At 33.6% G+C, this 16,987-nt stretch overlaps 1 protein-coding gene across 2 annotated transcripts in view; it reads left to right on the top strand.

Annotated features, from left to right (window-relative positions):
- Positions 1-16,987, top strand: part of LOC106077062 (uncharacterized) — a 119,300-nt gene that overhangs the window by 86,401 nt on the left and 15,912 nt on the right. Inside the window, exons 42-55 of one of the 2 annotated variants that reach the window (XM_056018733.1) lie at positions 1,461-1,538; positions 2,117-2,221; positions 2,913-2,979; positions 3,476-3,557; positions 4,073-4,193; positions 5,704-5,813; positions 7,314-7,443; positions 8,167-8,289; positions 9,067-9,191; positions 11,522-11,712; positions 12,836-12,960; positions 13,605-13,862; positions 14,702-14,858; positions 15,760-15,948. In XM_056018733.1, the coding sequence (XP_055874708.1) occupies positions 1,461-1,538; positions 2,117-2,221; positions 2,913-2,979; positions 3,476-3,557; positions 4,073-4,193; positions 5,704-5,813; positions 7,314-7,443; positions 8,167-8,289; positions 9,067-9,191; positions 11,522-11,712; positions 12,836-12,960; positions 13,605-13,862; positions 14,702-14,858; positions 15,760-15,948 (1,861 nt within the window). Of the gene's footprint in view, positions 1-1,460; positions 1,539-2,116; positions 2,222-2,912; positions 2,980-3,475; positions 3,558-4,072; positions 4,194-5,703; positions 5,814-7,313; positions 7,444-8,166; positions 8,290-9,066; positions 9,192-11,518; positions 11,713-12,835; positions 12,961-13,604; positions 13,863-14,701; positions 14,859-15,759; positions 15,949-16,987 lie in introns of both variants that reach the window. The other variant, XM_056018732.1, reaches the window with a different exon arrangement.

The raw sequence follows: 16,987 nt of genomic DNA, 5'->3' as shown, positions 1-16,987 counted from the left end.
AACTCAAATAGTTACCTGACATGACATATGGGAAAGTAAGGTCATATTCTGACCACATGACACCATCATTTTTCATCAGCATTAAAAACTTATGGGGGAACATATAAAAATGGGGAGATTGGTAAAGTGCTTGGCTTCCAAACTGAGAGGTCCTAGGTTTTTTGAATCTCGGTGAAGACTTTCCATTTTGAGATTTTTACAGCAGCCTCAAGTCCACCCAACACTAATAGGTTCCTGACTTTAGTTTGGGAAAGTAAAGGCGGATGGTCACTATGCTGGCCATATGAAACACTTAATAATCATTGGACATTGCCCATAGAAATGGATGCCTTATACATCTCAAGGTCTGAAAGGGGTACTTACTACTTTTTTTTTTACTAGTAGAAACAGATAAGCTTTCATCATATGCCACCTAACATTACACAATAACAAAATGCTCACAAGGGGTATTTTATTCTATAACACTATGTAGATTTTTTAAAATTTTTACTTCAGAACAATGAACTTTACTCAATATAATTAGTATGTTGCATTAGGTTTAACATATTGACAGATTTCAGTATCTCTCCTTAGACTTTATTACATTTTTACTATATATATGTTTATTATTTTAAAGAATAAATAATTTTAAAAAAAAGTGGTCATAACTTAATTCCTCTTGTTTGTTTACACATTTGTTTCTGGGATAAATCACAAAGAAACATTTTTAAAAATGAATTATCTCCCAGTCGCCTGGTCGTGCGGTTTGCATGCTGGACTGTTGTTCGGATTTATTGATGGTTGAGGGTTCAAACCCTGTCCACTCCCATCCCCCATCATCCTGCGAGAGGTTTGAACTAGGAAGTAAACTATCTTCAACTCTGAAGGAACATCTGAAACATGTAAAACATTTTACAAACAAACAAACAGTTTAAAGTATTTTGATCTAAGTATCATCATAAACCTTTATGTTGGTTGCATAACCCCTTTATCTGGAAGAATTATTTGAGTGAATTTCTCAGACACTTTAGCAAGCTAGTTAGTCCCTTATTGGGAATCTTTGTCACTTTGGCAGGATCAATTGGTCCCCGTTTTCAATGATGTGTCTGGCTTATTTGTGATTTGGAAATTCGTTTTGTATTTTTTCTTAATTTTTTTTTCTTGACTTCACCTTCACCTATCCCTTAGTCTGTTGAACAATACACGATTTGTTGACCATCTTTCTCCATTCCTCTGTCTTTTGCCTTGAATAGAGTTTCATGCAATGACAGGCTTGTTCATTCTTTTATCTTGTGTTCCCATTGCTTTTCTGTGAGCCTCTTCTTTTTCTTGAATGTTACTTTCAAATTAATTAGCTTTGTAGAAGCTTCCATTTCATGAGTGTGTTTATTTAGCTTTTTAGCACTTGGTATGAAAAATGTAAATACGTCTCTTGAAAACTTTTTAAAAGTAATGCATAATGATTGTATTTATTTGCGCAGATAATTGTCCAATAGGCTCATTCCGTCATAACTGTACCTGCTTCTTAAATCAGTCAGACGTATGGTGCACATGTAATGGTAAGTACTTGATACACATTTTTTAAAATGGATATATTAATTATAAATATAATCTTAATTAAGCTAATAGAATGTTGATACAATTTGAAATATTTTACTTTTAATTAGAGTCAGGGCAGATGGATAATGAATGGGACATTATTAATGATGTGATAATTAGAATTGGGGTAATGTAGTAAAACTATCAGATAGGAAAACAGTGAGAATGTTTATATACTGACGAAAGACGAAGACTTCATCCCATTTTCAATGAATAAACTGTTGCTTCTTAAGGCTGATAATTATATGTTCCATTATTTGTATAATTATATTCCATTTACTTGTATGATTCACGTCCCATTATTTGTATGATTTTATGTTCCATGCACTTGTATGATTATATGTTCCATTATTTGTATAATTATATTCCATTTACTTGTATGATTCATGTCCCATTATTTGTATGATTATATGTTCCATTTAATTGTATTGTCTATAGCTTATGTACATTTCACCAGATGCCTTATAATGCATTTACAAGAAACACTTTTCTGCAAAATTTACAGTTGCTATCAATGAAATTTTTTTTTGCATCTCAGGTTCGGTCTGTTCATCAAGTCATGACCCATGTCAGAGTCATCCTTGTCACAACCATGGCACCTGTCACACAAATGGCAGTGAGTTTACTTGCGACTGTCCATTAGGTAACTTTTTTAAAACAACTTTTTAGCAATAACATATTTGTTTAAAAATTTATTTATTCACTATTTAGTTCTAACTCTTAGCTGAGATAACGAGAGGGATGACGAATTATTTTAGTGAATCTCTCTGGTGCTTTAGCAAGCTTACTTGGTCCCATCTTGTGAATTTTGACAAGCTCAGTCGATCCTCTCTTGTGAATCTTTGAATTTCATAATTTAGGAATATCAATTAGTGTCTAACTTTTTGTTGAAAAAATAAAAAGTGATACATCGTTGTGCTGGCTGCTCAATATCTTCACTAGCCTTAACAAGAGAGGATAACAATATCCACCAGCTCATTAAATTTTTAAAGAGAACTTCTTAACATGAAATGAAACCTTGACCAAAAAAGTTTATCAGAGACATTTTATTTCAGGTCATTTGTATTCATTTCTCTAGCATCTAATTTTGATTACACAATTAGAGGAACTGTAAAAGGAAATTTAGTCTCTGTGACACTTGTAGAGGGTTTTAGCTTTCCTGACCTTCTTCTGAGCTTGTAACATGTCTAACATTTTTGTCTTGCAAAGTATTTTTTTTTGAAGAGTCTAGTTTCGATCTGCTAATTTCGCTGGAAGCTTCTTCAAGTCTTCATCAAGAAAATTTTGAATGTATTAGAAATTGTCAACAAATAATAAAATCTTTTTCTTCTAAGGTTACACAGGACCAACATGTGCTGAGCTAGTACCCAGTTACCAGTCAGTATCATGGGATCATGGCAAGTGAGTTGGCCTATGGCTTACATTATCATTTTCTTTAACCATCTATTTGATAATTTAAGTGTTTGAAATGTAAACTATTTTAACTTCGAAGTTTCAATGAGCCATTGCTAGAAAAGTTTTAATATTTACATTATTGCAAAAGTATATTAGTCTGGTATCCATCATAACTTCATAAGACCACAAAAATTAGATTAAGGCACATTTCTTATTCCATATGCTAAGACGAATACATACAAATGCTCCTTCTTTCCTAGTGCCATTAGAGCAGGAAAAGGTTGCTTGAATCAGCCAGGAAAACCAATGAACTAGTAGAGTTTAAGTCTCTAATTAGCATGCACAACTAGATTAAGACATTGAAACACATAAGAAGTAATTAGCTTCTCTTTTGAAGGAATGTCTGTAATGTATATGATAAGAACCACTGATGAATTTATTTTTTCTTTGCTAACATTTTTTTAAAGACTTGATTGCAATGGATTTTTTGTTGAATTCCCAGCAATGATACCCAAGATTGCAAGTTACAGTGTGATAATGGTGGAACTTGTGTTCCTATTGGACCTGTCAGCCAATGTCACTGTGTAAGTATTTTTCTTCAAATATTTCTATTCTGTGGCCTGCTTCAGTCACAAAGAGACTATGGATCATCTCATTGAAAGGAGTCAAATGCCAGGGCATTATCTACAGTTGGAATGATGTTCTATACACGGCTTAACTATCTAAAGGAATAAGCAGGTGATGATACAGTTTGGAATCAGTAGCATCACAGGCTCAGCCAGGGTGTATCACTGGGTTCTGCAAACTGCATGTATGCCTAAGGGTTGCCGCTCAAACATTTACATTACAATTAATAGATGAAAAAAAAGAAAGCTTTTGTATTTTAATGGGATTTCATTTATTTAAGAGAATTCATTATATGTTTTTTTAATGAACTGTGTTTATACCTTGCTTAGTAATAAATGTTTTGCTCAACAAACTTTGTTATGAAAATTGATGGCTGCCTGGTTGTGCTCTGGACTCTATCTGTTATAGTGAAAACTCAAGAATTTATGTTCCGTCTTGTTTGTAGTTTGATCTTTCTCTTTTGTTCCAACAGCTGGATGGATTCACTGGCTTACACTGTGAAGTGAACATGGATGATTGTCTGGAGAACTATTGTTTGAATGGTGGACAGTGCCTTGATGGAGTTAACATTTTCACTTGTTTATGTCCCAAGGGTATTTACTATCTTTAGACATTCTATGTGAAATTCTAGACTGAAAGGATGAAGTTAAATTAATCTGAAAATAAGAATTAATTTATTTTGAAGTTCTTTCTTTTATGAGAGATTATTCACTAAACTTTCTGGAGCATGAAAAAGCCATCAGTTATTTTGATTTTTAAAAGATCCTTTAGAAAAATAACTGATGTAGTAATGGAAAGTACTAAATAACTATTAGAATATAACTTTATAGTCTTGACATTCCAATTCATTTAGTACATGCTGTCTCCTTCAGCACTCTGCTGTTTACTGACTCCTTTCTACACAGTCATACCATATGCACTTTATGTTCAATCAACCAAGTACAATACTAAAGATCAACTAGCTTGTCCACACACAGTTACACACACAATACACTACCAGTCTCTCTAAGCAAACACACTATCACAGTACTTCTTAACAATTATTAGAAAATAAATGAAGTAATAAAATGTAGTCACTGTTATTATATAACTGATTTTGATATGCAATTCTAAAGGGAAACTCCGATCATTTTTCAAATTTGAGTTATTGACTTAGTTAAATTTTGTGTAAAAAGTTGTAATAGTAAACATGTTACCATTTTTTTTATTTAAATGCTTAGAGACATTTATATTTAATAAATTAGTAAATTCTTGACATCTGAATAAAAACAGGGTTCTTGGAGATTAGGCAAACATCACTTCCCTAAACAATACTGAAAGGGAAACTAGATTTAACCAATCATATCACTTCATTCTAACAGTAGCTGATAGGCTTAATGACGGCCTAGTCCAGTCATATATATATATAGATATAGATATATATATAGATAGCCTATAGATAGATAGATCTAAAAGCATTAGAATAAACAACTTGAGAAATAAAATAAGATTTTATCTAAATCACTCCATGTCCCAAAAAGTAAATGGATCATGTGTCTGGCTGATTTTTACAAACTGGTCAGTGTAAGCTTAGTCTAGACTACGTGTAGTTAGTAGTTGGTCATGACAAGACAACCAAGCGATAGTGTTTATTGTGTGTTGAGTGGTCTGGCGAGAAAATACACACTGCCGTGGTTAATCAAGCATGTAAATCTACTTTTAATTCATATTATGTTTCTCTTTGCTTACAAGATCTAGATCTAACTGCATAGACAAAGTTTTATATTTCTTTTATGAGAATGTAAACTTTACTGTATGGTTTGCCGTTATACAGTAAGTCAATAGATTAAATTTATAGGTTTGTGTGACATCACATAGAAACCCAGAAAAAATCTGACCGCTTTGGAAGCGCTGGAAAATTACGTCAGAAAAACATCAATTACTAACTTATTATTGCCAATAAAAAAAAAATTATATATTCATTATCTGTAAATCAAAACACATGTTATATCAAAAATTGTCAAAACCATCGGAGTTTCCCTTTAAAATGCTTACTAGATGTTTTGATGTATTTTAATTCACACATAACTTTCAATACTCAATGCTAGGTTTTTATCTGTATAGGTTTTTCTGGAGACCTTTGCCAAATCAATCTAGATGACTGTGTTAGCTCCCCTTGTCAGAATAATGGAGTTTGTATAGACAACATTGATGGATTTACATGTGTTTGCCAGGTAATTAGCTCTACATAATAAATTAATACTTCAATATGTTATGCTCTTACTTAGTTTCTGTGTCCACCAGAGCTTTTTATAAAAACATAGATTTATCTTAGTGTTTTAGGGATATTGTATAAAGTCTAAATCTTATCTTATATAATACAGACATTACTTCAAAAAAGATGATGACTACGTCCGAAATGACATATATACTCATCTACAAAATTCCACTGTTTATGTATTCCTTTTTGCAATGATTATATCAACTCTGTCAGTCTGTCCGGTATAATTTTAGTTCCTGTCTTATCTCCCACAATCATTCTTAGATCAAGTTGAAACTTTACACAATTATTTGTTGTACCTGACAAAAACATGAATCAATACAAAAAAATTAACTATTTATTATTTAGTTTTTTGTAATTAATTATAATGTTTGGTATGAAATAAGTGAAATAAATGCTACTTACTGAGAGATGTGGCTTTATAAATATTTTGATTATAAAAAATTGGATAAGACCTTTTATTATATATATTTATATATTTATAGCTTTTATATAGCGCTACTTTCATGCTTATAGCATGCTCAGAGCGCTTTTGGTCCAATCTCATTTGTGGACCGGTGGGGGGTATCTAGGAGTTGGTTTTCCGTGCTGCCTTTAGGCGCTCAGTAAACACAGCTCAGCCCGAGTTGGGTGTCGAACCTCGAGCCCCCTTCTAGGTAGCCAAGCCAAGCCAAGTTCAAGCGTACTTGGCCTCTCGACCACGCTTCTCACGATTGGTCCAAATAAATGGACATTCAGTTTTGACTTGAATTATTCACTTCAGCATTGCTTTGCTACTGTAACAGTACAGGTGAGAACACAAACAGTATTCACATAATGAACACACACACACACACACACCACCAGTGCTATCTTATCTTATCTTATATAATACAGACGTTACTTCAAAAAAGAAGATGATTACGTCCTACGCGTCATGCATTTAGTCATGCATATTAACCAATGACTTAAATTCTGCCAAGTCACTGGTTTTCCTGGCTAGCTCAGGCAACCCATTCCATGCTCTAATAGCACTAGGGAAGAAGGAGTATTTGTACAAATTTGTCCTAGCATATGGGATGAGGAATGTGCCTTTATCTTTGTGTCTTTCAGAGTATTTTATTAAATTCTGTTTTTGTATTTGAAGATTATGGTTCAGTGTTTTATGTATTATTGCTACTTTACTTTTGAGCCTTCTGTCCTGAAGGCTTTCTAAATTTAGTGATTTTACTAAACATGTTACTCTAGTCAAATGTGAATATTCATTTGTTATGAATCGCACTGCTCTATTTTGTGTCTGTTCTAGTTTCTTAATGTTTTCTTGAGTTGAGGGGTCCCAAACAGAGGATGCATATTCTATTATTGGCCTTTATAATATGAATGAATAAGGCATTTATGTACTTCTCGGTGACAACAAATCACCTTGAAACACTAATCTATTGTGCATTGAATTGTGAATCTTTTTGTCTACTAGCCTGGCTACAGTGGGGATTTGTGTGAGAGGGTGCCTGACCCATGCCAATCCAACCCCTGTGAAAACAACGGAACCTGCGTGTCATCTGTGTCTGGCTCACCATCAAACTTCTCCTGTGACTGTGCACAAGGTACTCGATCTTACAAACTTACAAACCTATATCTCAAATTATTAACTAAGTAGTCAACATCTTGGGATTTATGGACAAAACATTTAATGTCCTTTACAACATTGTTGGTTTACTTATATAGAAACATTGTTGCTGTGTTTTCCTTGAGGCCACAGGATCACAGTGTACTTTTGTAGAGTACAAAGAAACTAATAGGCAAAATATTTGTTCTAAGTTCCATTTGCTCTTTAGAAAATGTGATATTAAAGAAATATTTTATAATGTTTGAATATTCACAAGAACCAGAACATTTATTACGTCATAATTATTAATAATCATAATTATAAATTGTTGAGTTATAAACAGTTGTGTCAAGAGTCTTGGGTTTAAATCTCATTGAAGACTGGAATTTTCAAGTTTGGGATTTTTAGGATGCCGTTGAATCTACCCAATTCTGACCTTACTTTATTCTTGTCATTTTTTAGCAATTATATTTTTGAGTTCCCTCATAGACTAGTGCATTGGCAAATTAGTAAATTCTCCTTCAGATCTTGTGATATACAGGGTAGATGATGTAAAAGTCATCTGTTTCTATGGCCTACGATTGATGATGTCATATGGCCATCACAATGAACAACGGACTTTACATTTATCCAACTAATGTCAGGTAGTGCTTAGTTAGTCAGTCTATATAAACAATTTTTATTATATCTATGTTTCTATAGAACAGTGTTTGTCTGGCAGGTTACACTGGTCAAACATGTGAGACTGCTATCAGCTTTTGTGACCCAATGCCCTGTAATATCAATGGAACTTCCAGGTGTCAAGAGTCCACATCAGAGTGTCTGTGTCTGCCTAACTGGCAAGGTAGGAGACATTAGTTGAAACTTGCTTACATTTTATTAATATAATGTTTATGCAGAGTGGAATCAATATTTGTTCAGGAGAAAATTATCATGTCAATAACCTCTGTAGAGTGTCAATCAAGGAACCAAGCTTGCACTCTTTTTATGACCCTTGATCTAAGAGATATTTACACAGAGGCCAGGACTTAGAGATTGGATTTTTACATACAGTCTGTCCGGAGGTCTACCATTCACTAGATGATCCTTTAATCACATTTGTTGTTGTGAGACATGGTTCCGCCATCTCATTGAGGCTAAGTTCATGAGACATTCCTCCTTAGCTGTAGACTATCTGACTAGAGCTTAAATTAGCATTGAAGCTAACAAACAGCACACATTTGTCTATTATTTTCATTCAACTGTCACAATAAATGTAAATTGCAGTGGATAATTAATAGCTGAATTTTAGGAACTAAATACAACAATTTGAAAATAAGTTTCTTGCACTGAAAGTTGAGGCTAAAAATAATTGAATTTTTAGGAGGATTTGCAATGATTAGAATAACTGAATTATTCCTGTAATAATAATAATAATTCATTGTAATGTTTTCACTAATAAAAAAAAATAAAACTTATAAAAAATATATTTAATAGAATTAAAATGCATTTGAAGGAATGAGGAAATACATCATTTTGTTTTCTTGAATAATAAACGAGCAAAACATCTACACTTTACAAGTGGTAGACATTAATAGTATTTGCACTGCTCAATGTTTTGTTTTTTTGTATTGTATGTCAGGCAAATTGTGTACAGTATACTATGATACTTGCAAGGACAATCCCTGTGGTCAAGATGCCATCTGTGTTCCTGATTCAACACAACTCTGTCTTTGTCCAGTCAATGTTACCAGCATTTCTTGCTATGTAAGTTATCTTTTTCTTTTTGCTCCTTTTTTTGGTGTTTTTTTTTGGCTGGCTCTGCATCTAAGTATTAATGTTTTTTTTGGCTGGCTCTGCATCTAAGTATTCATGTTTTTTTGGCTGGCTCTGCATCTAAGTATTAATGTTTTTTTTGGCTGGCTCTGCATCTAAGTATTAATGTTTTTTTGGCTGGCTCTGCATCTAAGTATTAATGTTTTTTTTGGCTGGCTCTGCATCTAAGTATTAATGTTTTTTTTGGCTGGCTCTGCATCTAAGTATTAATGTTTTTTTGGCTGGCTCTGCATCTAAGTATTAATGTTTTTTTGGCTGGCTCTGCATCTAAGTATTAATGTTTTTTTTGGCTGGCTCTGCATCTAAGTATTAATGTTTTTTGGCTGGCTCTGCATCTAAGTATTAATGTTTTTTTTGGCTGGCTCTGCATCTAAGTATTAATGTTTTTTTTGGCTGGCTCTGCATCTAAGTATTAATGTTTTTTTTGGCTGGCTCTGCATCTAAGTATTAATGTTTTTTTTGGCTTGCTCTGCATCTAAGTATTCATGTTTTTTTGCTCGCTCTGCATCTAAGTATTCATGTTTTTTTGGCTGGGTCTGCATCTAAGTATTCATGTTTTTTTGGCTGGCTCTGCATCTAAGTATTAATGTTTTTTTGCATCTAAGTATTAATGTTTTTTGGCTGGTTTTGCATCTAAGTATTAATGTTTTTTGGCTGGTTTTGCAGCTACGTTTTTTTAGGCCTTCTTGTTTTGCTTTTCTTTTAATGCTTATGAATTTCAGGTTTAAAAAAAAAAAAAAGAGAAAAAAAAATATGAAAAAGGGCTTTGCTTTTCAACCATATTGGTACAATTGACTTTAAAAAAAAATTCACTAAAACTGACAATCAAATATTCTATTTCTGAAAGACAATTAGAAGCCTTGAAATAAAGAAATGAACAATTAACAATTTATATAATGAGAGTTGTTTACAAACATGTTTCTGTCTGTTTCAGAAAAATGTTGTTGCTTCTCAGCTTTAGCTTTGTCATTCTATCAGAACTTGTGTAGTCTTTTTATATTTGTTTATTATTTCATTATTTGTTTAAAGATGTGTCATGAATAGCCGTGTTGTTTTTGTGACAGAGGCCTCTTATTTTTATTTTAGGCATATGTCCTCATAAGTTTTATTGTTACTTTGTAGAACTGTCAAAATACTGATGTGTTAGGCAATGTTTAACTTAAGAAAGATCAACTAATTTAACAAGCCAAATAGGACCATTACTTTTTGTTTTATCTTTATGACATATTTATTCAGTGGCTTTCTTGTTGTTGGTTGTGGGGAAATGAAAATACAAATTTATGTGTAAAGTTAAAGTTGTTACAAACTAGGTTAGTATCATGGTACTTATTATGTTTTAAAAATGTTACATTGCAGCTACTGCAATATTAACCCTGCTAGCAAATATTTTGGGGGATAAACAATGGTCCAAATGCGGTCACTTAGGGATGAGTCTGTGCACAATCAGTTGGCACAGATGAAGCCCTGATATAACCCTTGTGGGGCCAGTAAGGGGCTAAACAGTTAAGGGGATGAAGGTTGGCCCAAACAGGGCCTTTTGAGGTGAGCTTGAGGTGAGCTTGGGCTCAGAGGACCCAGATGAAGTAAATACTTTATTATTAAATTTACGACAATTGATGGATCTCCCTTCTTAACATATTAAACATTAAATGACAAGCACTTTGACATTTGGTTGTCTAGTTGTCTTTGTAACATTAGTTTGATATGTTTACCTTGCATTTACCTTGAATAGTTGTTTGTACTGGCTCTTTCAAAAAAGATAAATTAATACTGAGTATAAAGTAAAGAATTGACTTTAACTGCTAGGAGACATTTCTAAATTTCATTTCTCTAATTGACTCAGGAGAGATTTCAATTTACTGATAGCATAGTATTTTACTGTTACATTTTCAGTTCATAGCAACATGACAATAAGGACTGCTTTTTAAAAATATATTGATATTTTGTGCTTAATTAGTCTCAAGGAAAAGAAAATGAAAACATTTTGACAATGTTTTGTTCACTATAAACCTTATATCAACTCACACCCATTCTTTGATTCAAGTTCAAACTTTACACAATTATTTATTGTACTTAACAAAACATGCAAAAATTAACCAATTAGTCAATTAACTATTGGTTAATTAATTATTTTGTTTGACATTGAAAAGGGAAATAACATTATTCAGAAATATAGTTGTAAGTGTGGAGTTCTTCTTCTTGGATAAGCTTTTTTTTTTTTTTTAATTTTTTTTTTATTTTGCTTTGTCTTCTCATAGAAGATAACTGATGCTTGCAGTTCAAGTCCTTGTGAAAACAGTGGTCAGTGCATTTTATCAGAAAACAACTATACATGTCAGTGCAGTCAAGGATTCACAGGCTTGAATTGTGAGACAAATATAGATGAGTGCAGCTCTCAGCCCTGCCAGAACAATGGAACATGTTCAGATGGCATTAATCAATTCTTTTGTAGGTTAGTGATTCTTTTTGTTTCTCTCTAAAAAGTAAAAAAAAAATACTGCTGCAGGGGTGAAAAAACTATTACATGTAAAATATAATAAAAGCTATTCTAAGGAAGGTTTAGGAAATAGGAAGAGTCGTCTTTGTCTTTGGAAGAATCCTCAGGCTCCATTATACTTTGACCCAAAATATAGCATGGTTTGTGTGGGCTGGCTCTGGGTGGGGCATATAATCATGGGACCCTGGGTCATGATGATGGACCATATAACTATACTGGCTTGAAAGCTATTCTTTTTGTAGAGCTAGATGGTCAAAGTGGATGATAGTTTTGTACTTGGTCACTGCTAGGTGATGGCATATGGTTGGGTTCAGTGGTTCAAGTCCTCCTCTGGGCGTGTCTGCATTGCACCATATTTTCTTTAACATCTTCTCTCAATAACCTTGTTACCAAAGTGCTGCTGTTATTAATTGTTACATGTCAAATTTTATTTGTAGTTTCAGTGCTAAAAGCTTCAACCTTCATTTATGTTTCATTAGAAAAATACAATAGATATACATATAGGAACCCTTCTGGACCAAATAAAAAAAAACAAGACATTTGGGACCACAAGGTCTTACATTAGCTACAAACAAATGAAAAAAGACAATCAGGACAATTTATATAGGTTATATTTAACTTTTTGGTCTGATGTTGTTGTCCATAGAGGGGAATAAGAATTGAACTCCAATAGTGTTAAAGTTCAGGAAATTGGGAAGAGACAGAGTGATCAGTCTAAAATGAATGGGTGTGACAAAGAGAAAACAAAAAAGAAATATTTTCCCCCAACTCATTTTAACTTAGCTAAAATCAGAGACATCTTGAAACCATGAAATATAATCGGCATGGTTCTGTGTTCTTTAAAGTAAGAAGATGTAAAAGTTTCCAAGATGCGAGGTTTCCAGTTCTAAATGGATTAATCAAAACTTTTATCCCAGCTTTTAAAACACCAAGTCCCATTTGGTGGCTTAAAGGCCTCGCTCTAAATACAAAGTCTCACAAAGGCCTGGCACTAAACAACCAAGTTGGACAGGAAGAACCTGCAGAAAGTGAAGAGTTGTTCCACTTGGCAATAAGTAGCTGTCATTTTTATTTTCAGCTGTCCCCTGGGATTTGCTGGAGAGCTGTGTGAGGTGGACATTAATGAGTGCTTACATCTCCCATGTTTGAATAATGGCACCTGTTTACAGTTCAATGGAGACTATAGTTGCATATGTCTGACAGGTAAGTTTTGACATTCCAATTGGGGATTCTTTAAAATAAGGTTGTCCTTTGAGTTTTATTTAAAAAGGAAACTTATCTATTGTGTAGGTCTAAAATAGAATGCACCAAGAAGTTTACTTCTTTCAATAGATGTCCAAGTGTAAGCTCATTATTTGAAACAAATATGTTCCTAAACGTTATAGAAATATGTAGGGTGCAGAGTGGCGGGAATTTAATTCATTGTTGAAAGTGCAGAAATGAATTTTGGTGTTCTATCTTGTATTCAATGTCTGTGGAAGTACATGTCATGTGATTCTACTAAATCATCTTGTGTCCCTTACTTACTTACACTGATGGTAGGAAAGATCTGGGTATTTTGTACAGGCAAAAATAAACAATAACAGAATTAAGTTTCATTTTCAGTGCCACAAAGTTGAAGGAAAATTGTATTATTTTCTTCCTGAATTTGACCGCTTAGCATAAGAACCTGATACAAGCATCTTAGATAGCATCTTAATATTGTGTATAATAAATTATTGATGTTGATCTTTTTCCTATTTTATCAAATATTTTAATGCTATGTTGTCATTAAATACAAAAGAGTCAGTTGGACTTACTAACTGAATGCACATACATTTATAATTTTGCCATTCATTTCTATGCAGGTTTCACTGGTAAAAACTGCGAAACAAAAGTCAGTCCATGTCAGTCCCAACCTTGCCAGAATAATGGATTGTGCCAAGAAATAGAAGCTGGATTTGTGTGTTCATGTTTACCTGGCTATACTGGTGACCTATGTCAGACGTCTGCTGCAGAATGTTTGAATAGTTCCATCTGTTTGAATGGTGGTAAATGTTACAGACAAAACTCTGTTGACATCTGCAAGTGTAGCCCTTACTTTGTAGGACCTGATTGTTCCAAAGGTTAGTCTGTAAATGTTATTTATAACTTCTAGTGTGCTTGACAAAAAAAAGTTTATAATTAAAAAACAACTTTGTATAGCGCATTTTGTATGCTCCTATAGCTTGCTCAGTGCTCTCTGATCCAATCTCTTTTGAAGATTTCTGTGCTGCCTTCAGGCAGTCAGCAAACATAATCAGCTTGATTCAAGATTTGAACACCAACCCCATTGTTAGGTAGCAAGTGGATGATTTCACTCGGCCACATATCCCTCAGGCTATTTGCCTATTTAGATTTTAAATTTCAACTTAGACAAAAATATTAAAAAAAGAAACATTTTTTAGATGCTTATTGAATTTCTCCTATGTGTAAACTTTAAATGTATACCAATATTTCAAATGATCACAAGAACCACTACAGTAAATGGAAAACTGTCTAGATAATTTTATTTTACTTCAGTTTGGTTTGGTATTTATTTCTAACTGCCCTATGTATAGGGACTTAAAAAACTTGTCTGGACAGAGTGCCTAACTTCTTATCTTCTTCTTATCTTATATAATACAGACGTTACTTCAAAAAAGAAGATGATTACGTCCTATGCGTCATGCATTTAGTCATGCATATTAACCAATGACTTAAATTCTACCAAGTCACTGGTTTTCCTGGCTTGCTCAGGCAACCCATTCCATGCTCTAATAGCACTAGGGAAGTATTTGTATAAATTTGTCCTAGCATATGGGACGAGGAATGTGCCTTTATCTTTGTGTCTTTATGAGTATTTTATTAGGTGTTGTTTTTTGTATTTGAAGATTATGGTTCAGTGTTTTATGTATAATTTGGCCTTGTCTGTCTGTTTCCTTAGAACAAACACATAACTTTGACTTGTATTTTGATGGCACTGACCACTCAGCTGTACTCATACCCACACTGAATGCAAGTAAACTGCAGGAACTCACTTTGTGTTTGTGGTTCAACATGGAGTCAGAGAGCAGCTATCTTTCCCTGGAAACTGACCACATGTAAGTTTTTAGTAGACTTATTAAGGGTTCTATGACAGGAAATAAAAAGAATGTTATTTTGCCACACATGATCGGGCAGCCATTTTGCATTCATATCACATGGTCCTCAGAGCTAGCTAAGACCTTCTTGCAGGGAACAGTACCAGGAAAAAGATGAGGCAGATAGAGAAAGCGAAGGGAACAATGACAAATGGTGTTTTTTCTAGACCAAACCCTACACCTGCCTTAGAATGTCAAGGGTCAATGTGAACACATTTACTTCTTCATCTTTTATTTATTCTCATTGTATGAAAAATTATTCCTATCCACTTTCGTACTTTCTTTTACTTGAAACGAGAAATGTGAAATAAAGTAAAGTACTCTTTTCAGCTCAACTGTTTTTTATGACCAATGGTCAATGAGGGCCACTGTAACAAGCAGCCGCCTTTACTTTCCCCAACTAATGTCTGGTGCCCATCAGAGTTATGTGGACTTTGGAGCGCCCTAAAAATCCTGAAATTCCAAATCCCAGTTTTCACTAACATTTGAACCTGACATCCTTTAGTTCAGAAGCCAAGCGCTCTACCACTTAGCCACCATGTCCCCTGTAGAGTTAAAGTTTTCAAAGCTATCTGGTATTATTTCATGTTATTGTAAATGATACTTAAATTGTAAGATTTAAAATTGAAGGCATTATAGGAAGAAAGAGCTTTGTATGTTGTGCACATCCTTTTATTGTTGTACCTCTCTCAACCACCAGTGGTCTCAAAGACACTGAACTTAAAGTACAACTCATGTATTATTGATACAGCAATTTTAAAAATGTTCACATTTATAAACAATATAATTTGTGAAGTCTCTGTTTTATATTATGTTTGTAAGCTTTTCTTTAATAATGTTTTTATTTGGTGCACTTCCCTAGGCCATTGGTATCATTGAGAAACTCCAATAAGATGGCATCTTACATAATGAACATTTCAGTACAAATTCAAAGAATGGACGGTCTGTGGCATCAGTTTTGTTTTGTCCTGAATTCCATCAATTGGTTTGTTTACTTGGATGGACTCAAGACTTTGCTTGGAGAAACCAAAGAGTGGACTGTCAATAAAAGGTACATTCTTGAATCAAAAACTTGCTAGCTGTTAGGTTTTAATTTTTAAGAACGCTAATAAATGTAATTAGTTGAGATCACCAAAAATTATCAATTTAATGTGAGCAAGCTAAACATATCAGGTACTAAACCATTTCTTATTCCATATGCTAGGACATAGACATTGCCATAACAGTATGGAATGGTTGCCTGAATCAGCCTGGAAAACAAAAGACTTTGCAGAGTTTAAGTCTCTACTTAAGATGCATGACTTGATTAACATATGGATACTAATAGGACATAATTATCTTCTGTTTTGAAGGAACATTTGTAATTTATAATGTAAGATTTCTATGGGCTTATTGTGTTAATAGGCACTTGATAGGCAATGGAAGTCAAGAAAGTTCTGATTTCTAGCAATGAGAAAAAAATACTATAAAGAAAGTTATTCTTACACGAATGTTCAAATTATTTACCCCTCCCTTGAAATCTTCTCCTGTTGGTGAGTATCAAATATTCCTAAGATTTGTTGGACACCACTGTGTCTTGAGTAGAGCGTTGACTATGTTCAGGGGGAGGTAACAAATAATTCCAGCTAACCAACTGAATACTGGCAAATGGCCAACAATGAAATGTAAACAATCAAAAGTGTTGACAAATTCAAACATTTAATCTGGTAAAGAAGGGAATCTGGCTAAATCATGGCTGTCACTAACCAAATAACTAAGTTCAAAACTTCTTGTTTAATCGATTGACTGTCTTCAAAGACCTAACATATGAACTATTTTTATTTCATATCTAATTCTAGTCTTTATTTTTATTATGACGCAGTTATCACCATTTAAATAAAAACCTACCTGAAATAAAAAAAAAAGTTCCCCTTTCAGACCTTGTGGTCTACAGGGCAGATGATTTAACGACCATCTGTTTCTGTGGTCAACAGTTAACAAGGGTGTAATGTGGCCAGCACTATGACCAACAGCCTTTTATTTTTTCCCCAATAAATGTCGGGTACCCATTAGAGCTAGGTGAACTCATAGGTGCCCATCCTGGAATTAAA

The sequence above is a fragment of the Biomphalaria glabrata genome, chromosome 2 (assembly GCF_947242115.1).
Source record: "Biomphalaria glabrata chromosome 2, xgBioGlab47.1, whole genome shotgun sequence".
Classification (NCBI taxonomy): Eukaryota; Metazoa; Mollusca; class Gastropoda; family Planorbidae; genus Biomphalaria; species Biomphalaria glabrata.
This window is presented reverse-complemented; position numbering and strand designations above follow the sequence as displayed.